Source organism: Lissotriton vulgaris, chromosome 10, assembly GCF_964263255.1.
Source record: "Lissotriton vulgaris chromosome 10, aLisVul1.2, whole genome shotgun sequence".
In the NCBI taxonomy this organism is placed as follows: Eukaryota; Metazoa; Chordata; class Amphibia; order Caudata; family Salamandridae; genus Lissotriton; species Lissotriton vulgaris.
Window position 1 is genome coordinate 1,139,773,432 of NC_141698.1, and position 24,269 is coordinate 1,139,797,700.

Sequence of the window (24,269 nt, forward strand, 5' to 3'; positions counted from 1 at the left end):
CGTGCATAAAACTATGATTATTACAGAAAGAATATTTTTTGTATATCAACATCAATTTGCAATTTATTTACAATAAATCATGTAGCCAGGCTCAAACCAAATCATACTTTCCTGCTGTCAAACCAAGATCATCCACATTTTTGTTATAGTCCAAATAGTGATCTGAGATAGCCCGGGGACCACCAAACAGTTTAGATCTTGAGGAAAGCCTTGTAAATCCATTGATTGGGTAATTGTGGTGTTCCACGTTTCGGTCTACAGGCGTCTAACAAGTACATGAGACCATCCTCAGGACAAAAGTGTTGAGCTTAACACGCATATATATTAATCTTTATATACAATGGACCAATGAGCACATCTCAGAAAGCAGACCAGGGATAGAAACCCTTTCATGCATAAACCACAAACCAAGGAGGGAGGAATTAATCAAGATACTCAAATGTAAGTGAACAAACAAACAAATCATATACTTAGCCCACATAGCCAATTCACATGAGGATCAGTGGACGATCAGGCGGTATCACGTTGGTATCAGAGGCTTCGATTATTTCGTTTCCATTAATATAAAAGGCGATCGACTCAGTTTTGAGGTTTGGAGGTTGAGGTATCAAAGGTTTGAGCCCATATGGGATATTGATGGAGAGAGCTAGACACAGACAGCTGACAGAGGTGTTGTGAGAGAAGAAGATCAGATCAGGCTTCAGGCACACTTTCTGGGACAGAAATATTGGTCAGCGTTAAGTATTTGTTTTGAAGTCTAAGTTTATGGGTCTTCGTGGCATTATTTAAGGGATTAGAGGGGTAGTTGAGTTTGACAGCATTAGTTTCAGCTTTTGCGAGACCGCCAGTTCTGGTGAGGTTCCTTAGGGACCCATCTTCTATGTGGGAAAAGTGATGGTGGGGTTCCTTAGGGACCCATCTTCTATGTCGGAAGAGCGATGTTGGAGTTCCTTAGGGATGTATCTTCTAGGTGGGAAGAGTGATGGTGCAGTTCCTTAGGGATGTATCTTCTAGGTGGGAAGAGCGATGGTGGGGTTCCTTAGGGGCCCATCTTCTAGGTGAGAAGAGTGTTGGTGGGGTTCCTTGGGGACCCATCTTCTAGGTGGGAGGAGTGATGGTGCAGTTCCTTAGGGACCCATCTTCTAGGTGGGAAGAGTGATGGTGGGGTTCCTTTGGGATGTATCTTCTAGGTGGGAAGACTGATGGTGGGATTCCTTAGGGATGTATCTTCTAGGTGGGAAGAGTGATGGTGGAGTTCCTTAGAGACCCATCTTCTAGGTGGGAAGAGTGATGGTGGGGTTCCTTAGGGATGTATCTTCTAGGCGGGAAGAGTGATGGTGGGATTCCTTAGGGATGTATCTTGTAGGTGGGAAGAGTGATGTTGGGGTTCCTTAGGAACCCATCTTCTAGATGGGAAGAGTGATGGTGGGATTCCTTAGGGTTTATCTTCTAGGTGGGAACAGTGATAGTGGGGTTCCTTAGGGACCCATCTTCTAGGTGGGAACAGTGATGTTAGAGTTCCTTTGAGATGTATCTTCTTGGTGGGAAGAGTGATGTTAGAGTTCCTTAGGGATGTATCTTCTAGGTGGGAAGAATGATGGGGGTTCCTTAGAGACCCATCTTCTAGATGGGAAGAATGATGGTAGGGTTCCTTAGGGATGTATCTTCTATGTGGGAAGAGTTATGGGGGGATTCCTTAGGGATGTATCTTCCAGGTGGGAAGAGTGATGGTGCGGTTCCTTAGGGACCACCCATCACTCTTCCCACCTAGAAGATTGGTCCCTAAGGAACCCCACCATCCCTCTCCCCACTTAAAAGATGGGGAGAGTGAACCTCGAGGTCCTAGCAGAGACAAAGAGCCTTAAATGGTGACAGGGGAGAGCCATTCGTGTCAGGTGCCACACGTTAGTGTAACGTAAATTCAAGGTATCCATGCATGTGCCATCATCAGTCACGCTTATCACCTTTCTCAGCTGACGGCATGATCGCTCTTGTTTGGAAAGTAATGTATTGCTGACCTGCTTTCTCACACTGAGGTGTGACAAGCAGTCCTGTTCCCTCCGAACACTCTGCGTGTGCACTTTTATTTCTGTGCACCAATTGGTTTGGCACATGATTGATTGCACAACCTGAGAACCAACAAATGATGGAAATAAAAAGGAAGTCTGTGGTGATGCCCAGCTGCTGCCTGTGATGCCAGGCTGCCACACACTATCCCAGGGAGCTCAGCTGCATCTCTGCATGGAGCCTGCTTGCAGCAGTCATCTCTCCGGCGTTGAAAGGACAGCGCTTCTCCAAGTGCATCAAAGACAGCTAGGACCATGTGATTATGTAGGGGTTGCTCCGTTTTTGCAACACCAATGTGGTGTATGCAGGAGGCAACCCTAAATGTGATTTTTCAAGCCAAGCAAGGTAGTTTTGCGTGGCACCGAGTGGTTTGATAAATCTAGAGTAACGCAACACAGCACAAATCGCTGTGATGCACTACTCAGCCCCAAGGAGGCGTTTCACCTGGTGCACAGTTTAAATATTGATTCCTAAATATCGACCTACAGTAATATCGAGTTGAAAATATCGAAGGTGAAGAATATCGAGGTCAAGAATATCGTTGGACAGAATATCAACCCTAAGGTAAGTAATATCGATTTTTTTTACATCGATGTAAGTAATATCGAAGTTAGTAATATCGATATCAAATATATCGATGTTACTAATTTCGATGTTACTAATATCGATATTTGTTTGTTATGTATTTTATTATGTATTTTATATGTATGTGTTATATGTTTTTTGTTAAGTATTTTATTTGTTTTAAATTATATGTGTACTATTTTTTATATATTAAACATTTTATTTTTAATTTAATTTTATGTTTTAGTACTGGAGCCGGTTGTGGGTTTATAGAGGAATAGGGTGGGAAGTAATTTAATTATAGTAAATTAATTATTAATTTTTAGTAATTGTAAATTAATTTTAATTAATTTTTGCATTTAAGTTCTGTTGCGGGTTATGGGTTCATAGGGGAATTGGGTGGGAAGTAATTTATTTGTAATTAAGTAATTATTTATTTTTATTGGTATTGTTAATTATTTTATTTCTAATTAATTATTAATTGGTAGTTAATTATTTTAATTGGTAATTCATTTTTTTAATTGGTAATTAAGGTTTGTAATTGGTAATTACATTTTTTAATTGGCAATTAGTTTTTTAAATTGGTAATACATTTTTTAAAACAGGTAATTCATACTTTTAATTGTTAATTACTTTTTATTAATTGGAAATTAATTTTATTGGTAATTATATTTTCATAAAAAATATTTGTTTTAAACAATAAATGTATTGTTTACCATTTTTTAATTGTTAATCAATGTATAATTATGAATAATTTTTTGTTTTGAAAAATATGTTAGTGTTCAAAATGTATTATTTGTTAATTAATATTTATTGGTATTTATTGTTAATTAATTATTCAATTGTAATTATGTTTTTAGTAATTATTAATGGGTATTTGCAAATAATGTAGAGTTAATTATTAATTAAATTATTAATTATTTTATTTACAACAATTGTTTATAAGTATGTTATATTTAACTTCTACGCTATCCAACGCTTTCCCTACTGTTGCACTCTCTGGAGTGGAAATAGTAATTTTTACCCCTACGCTATATTATTATTATTATTATTATTAATCGGGTTTTATAAAGCGCAAACAACCCGGAGGCCTCGTGGCGCTGTGTATAGTCATACTATTGCAAGGGGAAGAAAGTTAAACGAACAGATAGGTTTTCAGATCCTTCCGAAATTTTAAAAGGCTGGGTTCACTGCGAAGGAGAGTGGGCAAAGAGTTCCATTCCTTTGCGGCATTCCAGGAGAAGGAACGCCCAGCCCATCTGGTGCGTCTGATCTTATTGACAGTAGCCAGGAAAGCAGTACTAGATCCCAGCGATCTGTGAGGAAGGTAGGGTTTTGCTAGCGAGCAAATCATGGTGGGGGCAGTCTTCCACATGGCTTTGTGCATGATACACAAGGATTTGAACAACACTCTGGCCTTGATGGGAAGCCAGTGCAGTTTCCTCAAGGCCATGGTACCTGATTGTCGTTTGTTGAGGCCTAGTAAAAGACGGGCTGCAGCATTTTGTGTCACCTGCAATTTCCTTATTGTGGAGGTGGGAGCCCCTAAATATAGGGAGTTCCCATAGTCCAAACGGGACAAAATAATGGCTTGCACCATTATTCTGCGGGCTTCGAAGGGGAGAAGTGGTAGCACCTTTCTCAGCATACGCATGAGCCCAAAGCATGTGGCGGACAGAGTAGCGGCTTGTTGCAAGAAGCTGAGATTAGTGTCCAGCCAGATGCCTAGACTCTTTATATGGGACTTTGGTAGGGGCGGGGGGCCCATACACGAGGGCCAGTCCGACAAAGGACTGGGGATGGCTGAGTTGCCTAGCATCATGAGCTCCGTTTTCTCGCCATTTAGTTTTAAATGCGAGGTGGCCATCCACTGAGCCACCGCTACCAGACAGTTGCTTAGATTTGAAGGGGAAGAGTCCGACTGGTTCATAGATACAACTAATTGTGTATCATCGGCGTAAGTCACTATGTCAAGGCCGAACGAGTGCACTATATCAGCTAGAGGCTGCATATAAATATTAAAAAGAGTAGGGCTCAAAGCAGAGCCCTGGGGCACACCTTAATCCAAGGGCCAGATTTTTGAATGGGTGGTGCCCTCAACAACCTCAAAGGAGCGGTTCTCCAGAAAAGACTGGAGCCAGTGCATGGCCTTCCAAGATATTCCCATTTGATAGAGGCGGTGTATGAGAATGCTGGTGTTGACAGTGACAGTGCTATACAATGCTTTCCCTACTGTTGCACTCTCTGGAGTGGAAATAGTAATTTTTACCCCTACGCTATACAATGCTTTACCTACTGTTGCACTCTCTGGAGTGGAAATAGTAATTTTTACCCCTACGCTATCCAACGCTTTCCCTACTGTTGCACTCTCTGGAGTGAGAATAGTAAATGTTACCCCTACGCTATACAACGCTTTCCCTACTGTTGCACTCACTGGAGTGGGAATAGTAATTTTTACCCCTACGCTATCCAACGCTTTCCCTACTGTTGCACTCACTGGAGTTGGAATAGTAATTTTTACCCCTACGCTATCCAACGCTACAACGCTTTCCCTACTGTTGCTCTTTTTGGAGTTGGAATAGTAATTATTACCCCTACGCTATTATTATTATTATTATTATTATTATTATTATTCTGACATTTATTAAGTGTGCGGCTACCCCCAACGGGGGTGTCCCGGTGCTGAGGACAGCGACGAAGAGGAACCTAAGGTTAACAGCTGGAGAATAGGAATGTCTTCAATTTACTTCTGAACAGCGATTCTTAATCAGTGAGGCGAAGACTTACTGGCAGTGCATTCCAGAATCTGGATGCAACCACAGCGAAAGCTCTGCCACCTTTTCTAGCTCGATAGAATCTGGGGGGGAGCAGGAGGCAAAGGTGATTAGATCTAAGAGCACGTGATAAATTGACTAGCATCAACCTTCGTCTAAGATATCCAGGACCCCTCCTGTTCAGAGCCCTGAAGATCAGTACCAGGGCTTTAAACTGGATACGTAAAGATATTGGCAACCAGTGAAGGTTCTTCAGGTGAGGGGAGATAGAGTGGTGGTAGGGAACCTTACAGATCAGCCTGGCCGCAGCATTCTGCACGATCTGTAACCGTTGTAGGAGGTAGGCTGGTACTTCCACATAGAGGCTGTTGGTGTAGTCCAGGTGGGAGGTAAGGAGGGCATGGACTACCGTCTTCATTGAATCCATGGGCAGGTAGGGGGAGATCTTTTTTATCATGCGTAGTTTGCCGAAACAGGCTGGAGTAACTTTGTGGATTTGAGTCTTGTAGGATATTTCATTATCAATTTGAACGCCGAGATTACGCGCAACGTTAACAGTGGAAGGGGAAGGGTTCAGCTCTGATGACCACCACTTAGCAGACTGTAAGGGGGCAGCTTGATTAAAAAATAACACCTCTGTTTTGTCGGCTTTAAGTTTCAAAGTGTTATTAGTCATCCAGGAAACAATGTTGGAGAGACATGTTTTAAAATTCTCCAGTTCGTGGCCAGAGTGGTCTCTAAAAGAGAAGATTAGCTGTGTGTCATCTGCATATGAGACCACTCTGACTCCATATGCCTCTATCCGCTTTGCCAGGGGTGCAAGATAGACAACGCTTTCCCTACTGTTGCACTCTCTGGAGTGGGAATAGTAATTTTTACCCCTAAGCTATCCACCGCTTTCCCTACTGTTTGACTCTTTGGATTGGGAATAGTAATTTTTACCCCTAGGCTATCCAACACTTTCCCTACTGTTGCACTCTCTGGAGTGGGAATAGTAATTTTTACCCCTAGGCTATCCAACGCTTTCCCTACTGTTGCACTCTCTGGAGTTGGAATAGTAATTTTTACCCCTACGCTATCCAACGCTTTCCCTACTGTTGCACTCTCTGGAGTGGGAATAGTAATTTTAACCCCTACGCTATCCAACGCTTTCCCTACGGTTGCACTCTCTTTAGTTGGAATAGTCATTTTTACCCCTACGCTATCCAACGCTTTCCCTACTGTTGCACTCTCTGGAGATGGAATGGTACTTTTAAGTTGGATGGTACTTTTAAGTTCTATGCTATCCAACATTTTTATTACTGTATTTTTTTTACTTATGTATTTTGAATAGTATTTTTATTTATTTAGCTATTTAATATTTTTTGTATAATTTTAGATAATGTAGTATATAATTAATTTTAAAAATATATAAAGTATATATATTTTTTTAATTTATTAAACATAATTATTTACTTTTTATTTATGTTTTTATTTTATGTTTGTAAATGTATTTGTAATTTATAATATTTTTTATTAATTTATAAATTATTAAAATAATTATTACAACTTATTGTTAAGTACGTATATATTATATATTTTCTGTGTATGTTTAATTAATGTATTATTATTATATATGTATCATTTATACATTCTAAACATTATTAGATATTTTTAACTATGTTTATTTTATTTATTAGTGTCATTTACTTTATTTTACATTTATAGTTTTACAGAAAAAAAACGATATTTTTAACATTGATATTTTTAACATCTATATATTTTTTTCGATATTTTTGTACTTACCATGTTGTAGATAGGATGTCGGTATTCTTGCCTTCGATAGTTCTGTAGGTCAATATTTTCTAGGTCGATATTTTGTCAGTGATTCGTTTCATCTGCATTGCAACACATATGTCTTTTGATGCATTCCCAGATTAGCCATTTTGTCACGGACCTGGAAATATGTCAAAATGATACGTCTTCCTAGGGGAGGCGCAACAAGGGGAAATATCTTCCTTTTCCTTGTTACCTCCTCTTTTCTTTTACATTCTGACGCACACATAGACAGAGGAAAATCACTCAGGGGGTTGTTTTTGTGCAGGATGGCACCCATTCCCGCATGCAATGGAGGCACCATGGTACAAGAGTAAATTGTGATATATATGACTCATTTCTGTCCTCTTCCTGTAGCGAAGCGCAGAACAGCAAGGTGCCTTGCAGCGCTGCATTACTTTCTGATGAATATGTCCACTGGAGCATCATTAGCATGTTCCTCCTCAGCCATATCCATAATCTTCGAGGAATTATCCCAGGACCCGACATGAGACAACTGACCTTTTGACTACTAAAAATTGGATTTTATAATGCCTCATCTTTAATTTAAACATGTATGGACTTATCGTTGATCCTAAGATGTGGGAACACTATGACTAGCCTTGAGAAAGCCCTGGCTCCACCAGCCATATGGGGCGAAACACATGTCGGCTTCTCGCTTTTACCTTAACATTTGTCTAATGAAAATGACATCAAGTGAAATGGATGAAATAACATGTTGAATAAAAAGAACTTTTCTCACTCAAACTAACCAGGATCTATGAGTGTCATTTGAATAAGGAATTATCCTTTAAATAACATACATCCCATTGGAAAGGAGGAACCTAAGTCTTTATCCTGACCACATCTTCAATGACCTTTCAAGACCCTTCCTTGGGTCTCTGCCCAATCTGAGAAAAACAGTTATTAACTCAGGGTCCAAATTAGGCGTACTGCACAACTTCTCCTCCATGACTAGCCTTGACCACTCTGCCCCTCAGCACACGTCTCACCTCCTTATCCAAAGGCTTGCAACCCACTCCTTAATAAATCTACTGACAAGCTCCATGGGCCACCAGTCACCACTTCTTTGGTGTCTAATTTTGAAGGGAGAAAACATCTCCTCTCCCAAAGGACCCCTAAGCACCTCGGTAAATGCCACATTCTCTACATTTTCTAATTCATTATCAAACTCCTCGTCCTGTTGCAACCTCAAAATGTACTCATCCAACTCTTTGGAATACTCGGGTGTAAAACTCCAATTATCTTTTCTGTTTCCTTCACCTTGCGTTCCGCGAAGGACGCCTTTTCGTTGTCTGTCGCTGAGGACACCCATTCTCTGTGTCATGTGAAGGACATCTGTCTTTCTGATGGAAACTTGACCATGCTTTCTTTTGTCAGACAAATAAAGGTCTTCCATTTGTTTTGTTTTTTCAACCATTTCCGTTCAATTTTAACAAAATTCTCATCCCCCTCAGACAGGGAAAGATTCCTCACCAGACTCATAACCTTTCCTCCTTTTATCCCCTAGAACATTTGCCACAGATTCCTGGACCTTACTTTTCATTTCTTGGCGAATTCTTTTTCTCACCAGCTCCCTATCTATCAAAGATCTGCCGGCACCAACACTGCTTCCTTGTTCTGACCCCTATCTGCTTTTTAGCTATTTGTTATATCTATTTGTTCTGTAACAATATCCAATATTTCTCCCCAAAAAACCTTTTCCTTTAAACGTTTTCCCTATTGGTTCTGTGAATACCAAAAGTAGTAAGTTTAGGATTTTGTCTTAAGTTAGTTCTGTGAATCAGGCCCCCAGACCTTTATAAATGCTCCCACGCTGTAAACATGAGGCCTACCTTCTCCCGCTTCAAACACTCGACCGGACTGACGCCTTCCTCATTTTTGTGTCTACACAGCATCCTGTTCGCCCAAAAAATATACCAAACCTAAAAACGACCCTGTTTCTAAATAATGTGCATCTATAAATTAGATGCAGTATGACATTTCCCCAGAATAATCAACCTGTACAGATTTATTAATTAAATGTACGCATAATTCATGCTAAGCGCAAAATCTTTCTATTTAAACACACAACATCTGCAAAGAATATAGGGGCATATTACCAAGCAATAGCGATAATTATCGCTATTGCTTGGTTAGAGACAAAAATTTACCGCTGAGCTGCGGCGATTTTTACCGCAAATAAACCTTGGTATTACCAAGGTTTATCGCAAATGCGATAAAAATCGCCGCAAAGCATGAATATCGCTGAAAAGTCAGCGATATTCATGCATTACCGAGCTAATGCTCTTAGCCATGTTATCCACCTCCCATTGGATAACATGGCTAAGAACCGCTCAGGGCAGGTGTTAGCTTTTGGAGATATTCGCGCTTAGCGCAAATATCTCCAAAAGTTGGTAATAGGAGATGGCGATGTTAGCGACTGTTTCCAGTCGCTAACATCTTGGCACGGCCACTTTGCATGTCATTAGTGATAAATATCACTGACATGCAAAGTGGGGCCCAAGATGGTCGCTATCTCCTACTAGCTGTCACTAACTGGTGTTAGCGACAGCTAGGTAATAGGGAAATAATTTTATCTCTGCTTTCTTGGCTTTTAAAGCCAAAAAAGCAGAGATAAACCCCCTTGATAATATGCCCCATAGGTACTTATCTGTCGTAGAGCAGCATTTAAAAGAGGAAGAGTGTTCTGAGATGGGGTCACTTATGGACTGTAGTGTTCTAGCTCTAGATTGTTTATTGGTCTTTAAAGGAGCTGCAGAGAGTGGCATTAACCGATGATAAGCTGTCTACCCAGGTGGAATACAGCTCAACCCAATTACACCTGGCTCGGGGTTCCCTTACCTGCATTTCCCTGGTTCGAGACCACTGGCAGTAATTTTACCTACCAGAAAAAGCAGAAAGGCCTGCAATAGTGAAAGCCGTGGTCCCAACTGAGCCCACCCTGCCAGTGGTGTAAAGAAACTAAAGGAGGTGTCCCTGCAAAGTACATGGAGGCGGCCCCCACATGCTCTGGACCTGGTCAGGAGCTCTCTGGGGGAACCAGCATTTACAATGCTGTCCCCACAACACAGTGCTATAACAACACAGTTGTTACAAGAACCGCGTTGTTAGTATGCAATACCTTTACATCGCAAGTCATTACAACGACTTGCTTAGGGGACGCACAGGTATTGGATATAAAATCCAACACCTTCCCTGCTGTTGCCCAAACTTACTATTCCTACAGAAGGCTGCCCCATCTGTAGGAATAGTAAATAATACTTTTCCTAAGTCCAGTGCGCCCCCTACATCAATTTGTTGTAATGACTTGGGATGTAAAGGTATTACGTACTAACAATGCGGTCGTTGTAACGACCAAGTTGTATTAGCATGCATTGTATTCGCATGCGTTGTAGCAACCTTGCACAGTGCCATAGGGGGCGCCCTGATGCTTGGGCTCCCCTCACTGCAGGTGCTGCGGGGGTAATGCCAGGCGATTGTACCCCGCCTACAGAATGTTCGGAACACAGAATGTTCTCTCCCATCTGGCACCAGTCTCCCCTGCCCACAAGGATCTCCACACGGCTTCTGCCCCGTAAAGGTCCGCCCCGCCGATTACCACTTGCGGAGAGCAGGCTGTAAATGGGAGAGGACTTGCCCCAATAATGGGGACTTGACATGTGGATTTGGACTTAGGTAATGTGGGGTCTGCATGTTATTTCTCATGGCAGGTCCACAACCTTGGACTGTTCCCTTGCAGATGCAGGGACACCAGCCAGATATGGTAATTCTATCCACTGGGCACCCCAGGACCTACGCCCATTTCACTTGAAATCGGGGCCCAAAATGGAACCCAACATAAAATAAAATAATGTAATTACACACAGCATTGGGTATAGTAATTTAGTGGAACAATAACACTGAAATAAAAGAAACACATTGGAAGGCGACAATTATATTGAAAAAGACATAACAGACACACCCCAGGAATGACAAATATAACATACAAATAGCATAATATCATCATAATGCACAGAGAACTTTAATTTAACAATATCAAAACTTGGAATTAAAGCGACATAAAATAACATTTATTTGAGAATTCTGTAGAGCTGGCATTACATTCATGTGACACAAAGCTATAAATTACAGCAGAATGAATGTCCCCTCCCCCTGTGCACAGGGTGGGGGGCAGAGCCTCTTACACTGAGTGATCCCCATGGGGCATTCTGCACACGCCGCTGCTGCAGCCAGGACATCCAATTCCTGCTGGTCATGTCTCAAACAAGATGTCCCTGGTTCCCTTCATGGAAGACCCCCCCAGAGATGGGCTTCTCAGGCCACTGAGGGTTCGCCTCTCAGAGCCATAATACCAGACAATAGACAGCGGCTGTGCCGCAGCAGCCTCAGCGCCCTGCTACCTCAGTAGGGACCTTCTCCCTCAACCAGGTGCTACCTCAACATTAGCTGAGGCTGCCCAATCTGTATAAGAGCCCTTGATACCTCAATGGGGACCTTCTCCCTCAACCAGGTGCTACCTCAACATTAGCTGAGGCTGCCCCATCTGTCTAAGAGCCCTGATACCTCCATGTGGACCATCTTCTCTCAAACGAGTGCTACCGCAGCACCAACTGGGGCTGCCCCATCCAAGAGCCAGTCACCTCAAACTGGAATACAGACTGAGGCTGCCCATCTGTATAAGAGTCCTGGTACCTCATTGTGGACCTTTTCATCTCAAACTAGTGCTACCTCAACATGAGGCTGCCCCATCCAAGAACCGGTCACCTCAAACTGGACTTCGGACTCAGGGTGGCCCATTAGTCGGAGATTCTCTATCTCAATATGGTCTGGGAATGTCCAACCCTTTCCTCAAAGCCTTGCGACCTGAATATGCACAGACGCTGCCACATATTTTAGGGAGCCCTGCTACCTCACTGAGGACAGCTGCTGCCCCACCTGCCTCAAGGACCTGCCATGTGAATATGGACAGGGTGGCTCTACTCTCTGCCTGAGAGCCTTATGTGAGAAGTGGACTGCGGCTGGACGGCTCCCAGGCTCACAGCATAGTACCTCACTATGGTTTGAGGTTGTCTCATCTGCCCCAAAGACATTCAACCTCAACATGGTATTCCTGTGGTAAAGCTCTGGAGCTAGCACAACATGATACTCCTGTGATAGCACCCTGGAGCTCACACAACATAGCTCTCTATTACAACGGTATTCCTGTGGGAAAGCTCTGGAGCTAGCACGATATAGCTCTCTATTACCATGATATTCCTGTGATCACACATTGGAGCTAGCACAATATAGCTCTTTATTTAATGGTATTCCTGTGATAGTGCTCTGGGGCTAGTACAACATAGCTCCCTATTACCATGGCATTCCCAGGGCACAGCACTGGATCTAGTACAACACAGCCCATCCCTGCTATGGTATTTCAGTGCCAGCGCATTCATTTGGTAGACTAGAGGTCAACAGTTACCACATTATTCCTGAGCGAATGCTGTGGAGCTGTCCTTCTATAGGTTCCTGTTACCATTCTTTTCCTGTTTCTGTGTTGTGGAACTAGCACTGTATAGTCAGGAACTCTGAAATTATGCGGCAGTGGAGAACCAATTTATGCAACAGGGTAAACGAAGTTATATGGCAAGTAAAAGCAAATTATGAGGCATAATGCAGCACATTTTATTATAGTGTTATTGTATTATTTTGTAATGTTTACACTTGTTAACACTAGCTGGTCATTGGTTGCACCACATTAGTACCAGCTTAACACTCAAATACAGCAATAAGGAACGGAAAGGTGACCAGTCAACCATGCGAATGGCCTTCCACTGTGCGGTAACTTGTGTTACTGCGTTTTTAGTTATTTTTGATCCATTTAAGCTAGAAACAAAATTGATTTTGTTAAAATATGAAGATTATGCAGCAGATGATGATGGATTTTGTGGTAAATCCATAATTATATGGGAAATGACACAGCTGCAAAATTGCATAATTCAACTGGCCCTAAATGTTAGTCCTCTATTAGTGCAGGTTTCCTGTGAGAGTCCCTAGATTTGGTAGACTACAATACAGCTTGAGGAACATGGCGGCCACTAGCTAGACGCTAGCGGTCGTGGGCAGCAGTCCGGGGGGTGTGCTATTGCTGGAGAGCGTATTTACAACAAGGGGTGGTGAGGGACAGAGTCTCTGAATTAAACAGAATACTCTCACCCAGTCAAGAGATCAGGGCTAGATCCAACACCGTTTTTTAGCTCACTGCACCATCCCAGTTTCAGAACATGACTGTATGCAAATTAGTCTGTTCCTGTCCCAGTGCATGATGGGAACAGGGCAAACCAAACTACAAAAGCCAATTCTTACACTGGGAAGGAAACAAGCTACCGGGGACCGGTTTCTGGCATTTCAGCCTCTTCGGCCCGGCTTGCTTGAATCCTGATGGTGCAATGAGCAAGGGACTCACATCTGAGTATACCCTTCCACGCTTAGGGTGGACAAAAATATTTACAACAAGGGGTGGTGAGGGACAGAGTCTCTGAATTAAACAGAATACTCTCACCCAGTCAAGAGATCAGGGCTAGATCCAACACCGTTTTTTAGCTCACTGCACCATCCCAGTTTCAGAACCTGACTGTATGCAAATTAGTCTGTTCCTGTCCCAGTGCATGATGGGAACAGGGCAAACCAAACTACAAAAGCCAATTCTTACACTGGGAAGGAAACAAGCTACCGGGGACCGGTTTCTGGCATTTCAGCCTCTTCGGCCCGGCTTGCTTGAATCCTGATGGTGCAATGAGCAAGGGACTCACATCTGAGTATACCCTTCCACGCTTAGGGTGGACAAAAATATTTACAACAAGGGGTGGTGAGGGACAGAGTCTCTGAATTAAACAGAATACTCTCACCCAGTCAAGAGATCAGGGCTAGATCCAACACCGTTTTTTAGCTCACTGCACCATCCCAGTTTCAGAACCTGACTGTATGCAAATTAGTCTGTTCCTGTCCCAGTGCATGATGGGAACAGGGCAAACCAAACTACAAAAGCCAATTCTTACACTGGGAAGGAAACAAGCTACCGGGGACCGGTTTCTGGCATTTCAGCCTCTTCGGCCCGGCTTGCATGAATCCTGATGGTGCAATGAGCAAGGGACTCACATCTGAGTAGCGGGCTGGAGAGCGGGCGCAACGGATGAATCGAAGCGGAGTGAGCGGAAAGTGGTCGGGGCGCCGCGGAGGGTGGGGAGGGGGAAGCTCTTACCCCATCACCACAGCAAGGTCAGGATTTGAGGCGGAGGTCGGGAGGAGAATGGCAGATGAGCGCGCAGTAGAAGCGGCGTTTCAAGGATACATCATACCTTGAATTGAAGGTACTTTCTGGCAATAATTGAACAGCAGAGCGTTTGGCAATGCTCACGGAGCCCGGGCATGAACAGGGAAGTCGCTGGGGATCGCAGGTCGGAGTGCAGCTGACGCGCTGGGGCAAGGCGGCAGGGAGGCTATACCGCGTCTGGCGGGCTGGAGTTGGGGGCAGAGGCAGAACAAGCAAGGCTTGTTTGCATCAGATCGTGAAGGTGCAGGCTGAGAGGGAATATCTGATAAGTGTTGTGGAGTAGCATCAGATGTGTGGGGCCAGAAAGAGGGGAAGAACCCTGCATATGAAGACAGAGATCCAGATGGAAGGTGAGGCTCCCTCCAGGTATACGCTGAGGACCAGGAATATCGGAGGTAAGACGACTCATCTCTATATATCACCAGACAACCTGCCTGATATACCACAAGGGGTGAAGACTGTTACTAAAGCGAAAAGAGGGCCGCAGAGGGTGGCCTCGCAAAGCAGGGGAACTGGGGGGACTTTAAAAAAAGGAAACGAGGGAGAGAGTACAAAGAAATCCTCCATTCCAACCGCGAGAGTTAAGGTTACGCCCTCACTTAAATCATTTTTTCGTGTTCTTCCGAGCATGCAGAAAGATAATAATAAAGCAAGTACAAGCCCCAGCCCAGAAGAAATACTCAAGGAAACAATGGCACATGACAGTAACTCGGGAACCTAATGTCTTACAATCTACTGCTGTAACAAGCCCTTTAAGCACCTTGGGTAGTTCATGTAAGTCGAGAGAGGAGAGCAAGCCTCCGCAGCTAGACATTATAACAGTTCCAACTAGTAATAGATACTCAGCCTTAACAGTATCTGAGGAGCCGGAAGCACTTTCTTCAGCACAATCCACACCAGAAGTGAATGGTGACAGCCAGAATTGTATAACTAGTCCAGAAAGAAGAGTTTTTGAGACGGAGGTCTCATTAGCTAGTATCCTACTGGAGCTGAAAAAAGGACATTAAAGAGCACTTTGAAGTATCAAAAGGTAACCAGTCAGGTATCCAAGCAACCTGTTCGGAACTAGCTCAGAAGTTGGATAACGTTACTGCTCGCACCAAAATTCTCGAGGAGAAAATTGGTGCTGTTAAAAAGGATGCAGCGAAAAATGTAAATGTAAATGTAGGTGTATTTATATAGCGCAACCTGTCACCCAAAGGGCATCCTGGCGCTTGCTTAGGGAACCCGTCCTGGTATTCCCCTGTGAGAGGCCCCGGCAGGGTGTCCACAGGGTGAAAGCCAGGCATCCCGCCGCGAGGGGCCGTCGTGGAGATTAAGCAAGCTATTGCCCAGAGTTGCAGAGTGAGACCCCGTGAGTTGAGTAGGCACCGGAGCGAGAATTGTCGAGGCCGTGGAATTTTGAGCCCTGTTACCGCCGAGGCGGGGAATCGAACCCTGGTCCACGGTCGATCCCAGCTTCCAGGTCTGCCGCCTCTAACCACTGAGCCACACTTCTCCACGCAACTGAGATCTGCAATCTGGGAAAACAAAACCAAATGCTGAGGGAAAATATAGAGAGAATTGAAAACCAGTCTCGCAGGAATAATTTAAGATTCTTAAGTATTTTCGAAAATGAAGAAGAACTAAACATGAAGACTTTTATAATCTCCCTACTACAGCAAATGATTCTGAAGGATAAGGGGGAGATTAACCTTGAGAATGAAATACAGAGGGCACACAGAGAGCCGTTTCGATGCAACCCGCAGAGAGCTAAACCCAGGAAGATCTTGGTGAATTTCCTTACTTATAGCATCAAGGAGGAGATACTTGGTAGGGCTTTGAAAAATGGCCCATTTGTGTTTAACAGCTATTCCTTTCTGGTTAGGTCCGATGTGTGTAAGGCTACAGAACAGAAGCAATGGGAGCTAGGTGGGGAAATGGAGGAGCTTCGAAGGTTAGGACTTAGGAGCAAAAGTGCAGTTAAAATTTCCCCCTATGCTCCGTATAATGTGGAACAATAAAATATATAATTACCTCTCAGTGGAGGATGTTGAAACATTAATAACTAAAATGAGTAGCAAGAACTCAAAGTAAAAAGGAATATTTAGTTCTTTAGCTCTCTGGCACTTTAAAATGTATAACCATGTATAATAAAAGTGTGTGTGTTAGTAAATCCCCCTAGGACTGTACGCCTAAAGGCATTATTATGCCTAATAACATAGGGAGGGCTCCTCAGGGGAGGGTTTCTCAAGGGGGGCACATTAGAAGGGGGGTGGCGGGGGAGCATAAGTGGGGAGCAGTGGGTGAAAAAATCAAAAATAGTCCTCAATACTTTTATGCAGGAATGTCTTCTTGGAGTAAGATTAAAACTAAAAGGGGAGCTCACTATGAAAGATGACTTCGACTAACATCTCGAGCATTAAAATTCTCACTTGGAATGTGAATGGCATGAGGTCTAAACCTAGGCAGAGGAAAGTACTTGAGTATTTAAGAAATAGTCAGGCCCAGGTAATGTTGCTACAGATGACGCATCAAATAATTGTAAGGAGCTGTTTATGAGGTGTGGCCTGGCGCAAAATGATCTTGCCTCAGATCAATTATTTTGTAGCAAGGGAGTAGCTATTCTGATTAGGAATGGTTCTGGGGTAGAAATGAAAGAGTCAAGAACAGACAACTCAAGCAGATGGACTGTTGCCCGGGTAAAATGGGCCGATATGGAGTTTTTATGTATCGGATATTACGGTCCTAACAAGGATAATCCTCAATGTATTGTAGATAGAATTAAGGATAGCAGCGGCTTCAGTTCCTGTAGTTGTAGGTGGTGATTTTAATGTCCTTTTAGACCCTGTGTTATATTGGTCTACAAATGTAAATGTAATATACTTGTAAAGCGCACAGCTGCCCCAGCAACGGGGCGTCCCGGCGCTGTATAACGCTGCAGAACCCTTCCTGGCTCTCCCTGTGAGATGCCCCTCCTGGGCACCTTCAAGGTGAAGCCAGGCATCCCAGTGTTGTAGGGGCCGTTGTGGAGATTAAGCAAGCTATTGCCCAGAGTTGCAGCATGGGACCTATGATTAGAGTAGGCACCGAGGCGAGAATTATCAAGTCCGCAGACATTGAGCCCAAGACCCTGCCACGTCGGGAATTGAACCCTGGTCCCGGGCCTGACCTCTGCTTCAGGGTCTGCCGCTCTAATCAGTGAGCCACACTTCTCTCCCGGAATCGTGGCATGAAGCCTCTGTAGTTTTAATTTTGAAGCCTGCTAAAGACCCTGTAAAAGCAGAATCATATAGGCCAATCTCCCTGCTAAATGCTGACTATAAAATCTTTGTCAGCATATTGGCAGGGAGGCTGTACAGAGTAATACCACAACTTATACATGAAGACCAGAAGGGATTTATCCCTGGAAGGCAGATGTCTGAGCTAACCCAGCAACCAATTGGATGTATTGACATAGTGTCAGAAAGAACTCTCCCCTTGGCGGTGGTCACATTAGACCCCGCCAAGGCATTTGACCGAGTTTGTTGGGAGTACCTATGGGCAGTTCTGGAACATATGGGGTTTGGTCCTCACTTTATAACTCCAATGAAAATTCTATATAATAGTTCTACAGTCCGGATTCTCTTAAATGGAGTCCTCACTAAGAGTTTTAAGATTACAAGAGGGACACGACAGGGGTGTCCAATTTCACCCCTGTTATTCAACCTATATATTGAACCGTTTGCCCAGGCGCTTCGACAAGATATGCAGGTGAAGACCTTCCGTATTGTAATGTTGGAAAAAAAATATATCACTTTACGCGGATGACTTAATTATTTGTACAACAGACCCGGTCATTACGATGCCAAGGGTAGAGCAATTGGAGGATGATTTCGGGGCCCTGTCTGGATATTTGATACATTAAGAAAAAACAGGGATAATTTGCTGGAACGTCCCGGACTGGAGAGGGAGTGTACAGAGAGAGATCAGATATCTAGATATCAATATTCTTAACGCAGTGCAGGACATTCCACAGCACATTTTGGAAAGAATTATAAAGGAAATTGGGAAAATTTTAACTAGGTGGAGGAATCTTCCACTGACGATATATGGAAGGGTGAACCTGATAAAAATGGTTATTATGCCAAAGCTCACGTTCCTTTTTAATTGTATACCACTATCATTTCCAAATAAGCTGATAGACAAAGTACAGGGTAAACTGGGTAGTTTTGTCAGGGCAGATAAGGGAGCACGTATGTCGTGGAAGAAACTTAGGCTTAGATTGGCAGCAGGAGGGCTTGACCTGCCAGATGTGAAATTATATTACATGGCATTCCAGTTCAAAAATTGTAGGGTTTTGTTTAACACAACAGGGCACAGGGTGTGGGGAGGGCTGTGCGAGGAGATGATTAAGGAGAGGGGGTAAAGGATTTTTGTTCATGTTTGGTGCTAAGAAATTTTTCAAAAAAGTAAAATTAAAAATATTGAAGGCAGATCTGATTTTGTGGGTCAAGATCAGGAACATGTTAGGGATTGGATATTATTCAGGTGAGGCTCCAATATGGGACTCACCAGGTACGCCTGAATGGCTGTTGGATCAACTGAGTGTCCCATTTAGGAGGGCGGGCATAGAGGTCTGGGGGGCTCTGATAGTGATGGGAGAAGGGTCTCATGGGAGGTATTATGGAGTAAAACAGGGGGATCCCTGTCTAGATTTACATTTTTCCAGCCAAAGTCTTGGGTGGAAGCAAATAGAAGTGAGATCAAGAGTCTTGGAGAGTTCGAAAAAAAAGTGAAGAGCGAATCAATAATAAAGAAGGAAATAAGAGATGGCATCACATATGACTGACTTCAGAGGAGGAAAAAATGAAAGCCCCCTATGAAATATGGGACGAGGTGATGCAGACCCCCCTGATGCGCAAAAGTATGGCAGGTCTCCTTCAAGATACTGTATAAAGTAGTTAAACCATCAAACTTGAAGAGAAAACATTTTTTTTACGGCAAATAGGTTATACTGTACCCCAAAAAAACTATCGCCGTTTGCAACCTATGCCCCCCCCCCCCCAATGCTGCAGGTGTGGTGAGATTAATGCTAATGATAAGCATGTGTTTCTTGAATGTCCCCAGTTAGAGGAGTACTGGTCTGAGGTCGAAAAGATAATCAATGAAATTCTTGACACGAACATCAAAGTTAGCCTCTTACTAGTAACGCTGGGAATAGCGGATCAGCGGGTAACGATATTACCTGGGATAAACAGGCCTCACTATTCTACCTAATCCTTCTCGCTGGGCGAGACATTTACAAGAAATGGATTGAACCTTCCCCACCACAAGGGACGGACTGGATACGTGCAGTAAGAAGAACGGCGAAAATGGATAGTGATCTGGAGTCTAATACACAATCTAAGGTATGGGAGGCCTTCCAGAATTGGGATGGAGACATAAGTGTATAGCCCCTTCTGTCTAATGATTACACCTGCGTGGTCTGCGCAGCCAGGATGCTGGAAGGGCACGAGCGCAGGAGCTATTGAAATATCGCAAAGCCTGGGGAGGAATAGATCGGCTGGGAGACTATCATTTGCATATAATGGTGGTATGAGGACAAAAAAAAGAATACAATATAGCTCTGCATCACTGCGGCGTTATTGTGAGGGCGTTATTGTGGTAGACTGTGGCTAAGAATGACCACGGTATTCCAGAGAATTTGTCCTGAAGCTAGCACAACATAATTCTATTATCAAGGTATTCCTGGAGCAAACACAATACAGCCCTGCATTGCACAGGACTCCTGGGACAATGCTCTGGAACTAGCACATTTACAGCTCTATATTCTCACAGTATTGCTGTGAAGGCGCTATGGGGTCAGCCCAATTAACCTCTGCATTGCTATAGTATTCCTGTGAGAGGGTTCTAGATTTGGGTGACTTTAGCTAAGAACTAACACAGTGTTTCTCAGACGGTGCTCTGGAGCAAGGGTCCCCCAACTTTTCAGCACGAGGGTCACACCGTATATTTAACAATATTCGCAGACCGAAAAAAAACAGTTTTTTATAAATAAATGAATACAATTTAAATGAATGAATAAGGTTTACTTGGATCTTTTTTGAAACCAGCACAATATGTTTCGGAGCAAACGAGAAAAGTGACAATTTTAAATAAATAATGCTATTCTTAAACTGGGAAATGATATAGAATGAGTCAAAATATCAGACATTAGCAAATGCTTTGACAAAATAATCAATTATTTAACTGTAGATATAAAAGCAGGCTATTCAGTTTTTAAAAATAATTTTAAATAATAAAGAAGATTCATGAAGGTCTGTTGCCACCTACAGGTTGCCAAAGGAATTGGATTTACATTTCCATTTGATCATCGGAAAACGTGGCTCTGGAAAACAGAGAAATTATATTTTAGCCTATTAATGCTAACGTTGTTGCAGGCTGGATACAATCTTGTAGAGGGCTGGATGTGGCCTGGGTGCCGTAGTTTGGAGACCCCTGCTCTGGAGCTAGCCTAAGATAGCCTAATGATATAGCATTCCTGGAAGAGTGCTCTGGAGCTAAGAGATTATAGCCCTCTATTACCACTGAGTGCAGTAGCCTGGGATGCCTTTAAAGCAGTGACCTGGGAGCATTTACCCAGGGTGCCCTGACAGCTGTGGCCTGGTGTGTCCTTAAAGCAGTGACCTGGGAGCATTTACCCAGGGTGCCCTGACAGCTGTGGCCTGGTGTGTCCTTAAAGCAGTGACCTGGGAGCATTTACCCAGGGTGCCCTGACAGCTGTGGCCTGGTGTGTCCTTAAAGCAGTGATCTGGGAATCATTGACCCTGAGGCACCCTGATAGCTGTGGTTTGCCGTGTCCTGAGGGCCGTAGCCTGGGATGCCTTTAAAGCAGTGAGCTGGGGTGGCCCATATGAGTCTTCTCCGTCCATGTATGCTCCCTTGAGTCTAGGTCATCTTCTTGGCCACAGTGACGTAGGTGCGCTCGATCTCCTCATCCGCCGGGCACGTGTGACTGAACTCATCTCGCGCGTAAGCGTTCTTCAGGTAGCGCCATACCCCGCTCATTTCTGCTGGGATCTCAAAGTTGCGGTATTTCTTTGCGGCGATCTGCAGAAGAGACAGAACAGTTATTTTAGGCACTTGCAGAGGTTACAGATGGAAAATGGTTTCAATAAAGGTCAAAACCAAAGGGGACGATGGACGGAGCGTTGAACATTGCAAGCACTCACCTCCGGGTGAGTGCTTGCAATGTTCAACATTCCGTCCATCATCCCCTTTGGTTTTGATTTGTTCGCCCTAAGTTGGCATGGTATGCTCAGACGTGAGTCCCTTGCTCACTTTGCCACTGGATTCAAGCAAGCCGGGCTGATGACGGCTGATTAGCCAGAAACCGGTCCCAGGATGCTTGTTTTTGGTCCAGGGAAGACATGACTTGGTGTTTCGGGCTGGGCTGTTTCCATGAGGCACAGCGTCAGACTTATTTGCATATGGTCAGGTCAGAACTGGTGTGGCCGAGTGAGCTAAAGAATGATGATGGATTAAACCCAGATCAGTTGACTGGGAGTGAGTGCTTGCAATGTTCAACACTCCGTCCATCATCCCCTTTGGTTTTGCTTCAATAAAGGTCAGCCTGCCCCTGAGCACAGTGCTTCACACCTACTGTGACATATTCATGGGCTATGTCTGAAAGGATGTCTTCCTTTTGAGAGGCTTAGCTACACCTTTCATTCCCAGCTCCTACCATGTTCCCTTTTCTGCTTGTTTTATCCTATTCTGTCTTCCTTGGATGCCCTAAATAATGTTCAAACTACAGCTTTTCCTCTTTGAGGAGGATGAGTGTTAGGAGAGAGCTCCATGGCTCAGGGGCTGAAGGGCAGATGGGCAATCACTGAAGTGCCACTGTCCCTGGATCTACAAGAACCAGGTGCCACTGTGAGCTCCCTGCTGGTTGAAGCCTAAAAAGAGACAAAGAGGTCAATGAAACTGAGTGAGCAGTCAGAGAGCTGGCCTGACGTGGCAGTCAGTGATGGGTCAAGAGCCTGGATCAGGGGAAGCAGGTATGAAGGAATAAGCCCAGCAGAAGTAGCCGACGCAGAACCAGCCAGGCTTGAGGAGTGCAGAGAAGAAGAAGATGCTAGGTGGGAACAGGAGACCTTTACGCATGGCGTCCATAGGAGTTTGTGTGTGTGCATGAGGAGGATCCATGCGGCAGCATTTGAGAGGTTCTTCAATATACTGCTGACTCAAGATCTCAAGATCTCACTTATTTCCCCTGATCTGTTCTTATTGTTACAGATCTCTCTCTTGTGTATGCTACAGATTTCTGCTGTTATTTTTACATATTCAAATCTCTCTTGTTTTTGCTACAGATGTTTGCTGTTATTGTTATGTATTCAAATCTCTCTTATTTTTGCTACAGATTTCTGCTGGTATTGTTAACCCCTTCGACGCTCATGACGGAGCGGTTCTGTCATGAGCATTGGTTGGGCTGTGTTCATGATGGAACCGTTCCGTCATGACCACGCCCGTTCTTTAGAACGTTCAGCACAGCGCGAAAATTCCCGCCGCGCTGATGTGGTTAAATATTCAAAACTCTCTTGTTTTTGCTACAGATTTCTGCTGTTATTGTTATATATTCAAATCTCTTGTTTTTGCTACAGATTTCTGCTGTTATTGTTATATATTCAAATCTCTCTTGTTTTTGCTACAGATTTCTGTTGTTATTGTTATATATTCAAATCTCTCTTTCTATTGCTACAGTTTTCTGCTGTTTTTGTTATATATTCAAATCTCTTTTTATTGCTACAGATTTCTGCTGTTATTGCCATATATTCAAATCTCTCTTTTTATTGCTACAGATTTCTGCTGTTATTGTTATATATTCAAATCTCTCTTTTTATTGCTACAGATTTCTGCTGTTATTGTCATATATTCAAATCTCTCTTTTTATTGCTACAGATTTCTGCTGTTATTGTCATATATTCAAATCTCTCTTTTTATTGCTACAGATTTCTGCTGTTATTGTCATATATTCAAATCTCTCTTGTTTTTGCTATAGATGTCTGCTGTTATTGTTGTATATTCAAATCTCTCTTTTATTGCTACACAATTCTGCTCTATTGTTATATATTCAAATATTTCTTTCTATTGCTACAGATTTCTGCTTTTTTTGTTATATATTCAAATCTCTTTTTATTGCTACAGATTTCTGCTGTTATTGTCATATATTCAAATCTCTCTTGTTTTTGCTATAGATGTCTGCTGTTATTGTTATATATTCAAATCTCTCTTGTTCTTGCTACAGATTTCGTCTGTTATTGTTATATATTCAAATCTCTTGTTTTTGCTACAGATTTCTGCTGTTATTTTTATATATTCAATTCTCTCTTGTTTTTGCTACATATTTCTTCTGTTATTGTTATATATTTAAATCTCTCTTTTTATTGATACAGATTTCTGTTGTTATTGTTACAGCTTTAGATCTCTTGTTATTGCTACAGATCCCTGTCCACCAAATTCTATTAAACATGGTCTAGCAGAAGCAATTCGATGTGGTATACTGAATCCCACTTCAAGTGGTGTATAGATACCACTGACTGCATTGTAACAGATCCTTTTGAATATTGCCTGTCACTGAACATAGTTTCCAGATCCTGCTGAACTTTGTGTACAAGATCCCATTGTACGGGGTGTATCAACCCCCACCAAATGTGGTATAGTATCTCCCATTGAATGAGGTGTACTGGATCCCATTAAACGTGGTGTACTAG

The 24,269-nt window shown here is 43.1% G+C and overlaps 1 protein-coding gene across 1 annotated transcript in view; it reads right to left on the reverse strand.

Annotated features, from left to right (window-relative positions):
- Positions 1 to 11,091: 11,091 nt before the first annotated feature.
- The window catches only part of CLIC2 (CLIC family member 2), a 168,769-nt gene continuing 155,591 nt past the window's right edge, over positions 11,092 to 24,269 (reverse strand). Inside the window, exon 6 of the mRNA XM_086942245.1 lies at positions 11,092 to 21,606. Coding sequence (XP_086798371.1) covers positions 21,445 to 21,606 — 162 coding nt within the window. The 3' untranslated portion in view covers positions 11,092 to 21,444. The remainder of the gene's footprint in view (positions 21,607 to 24,269) is intronic.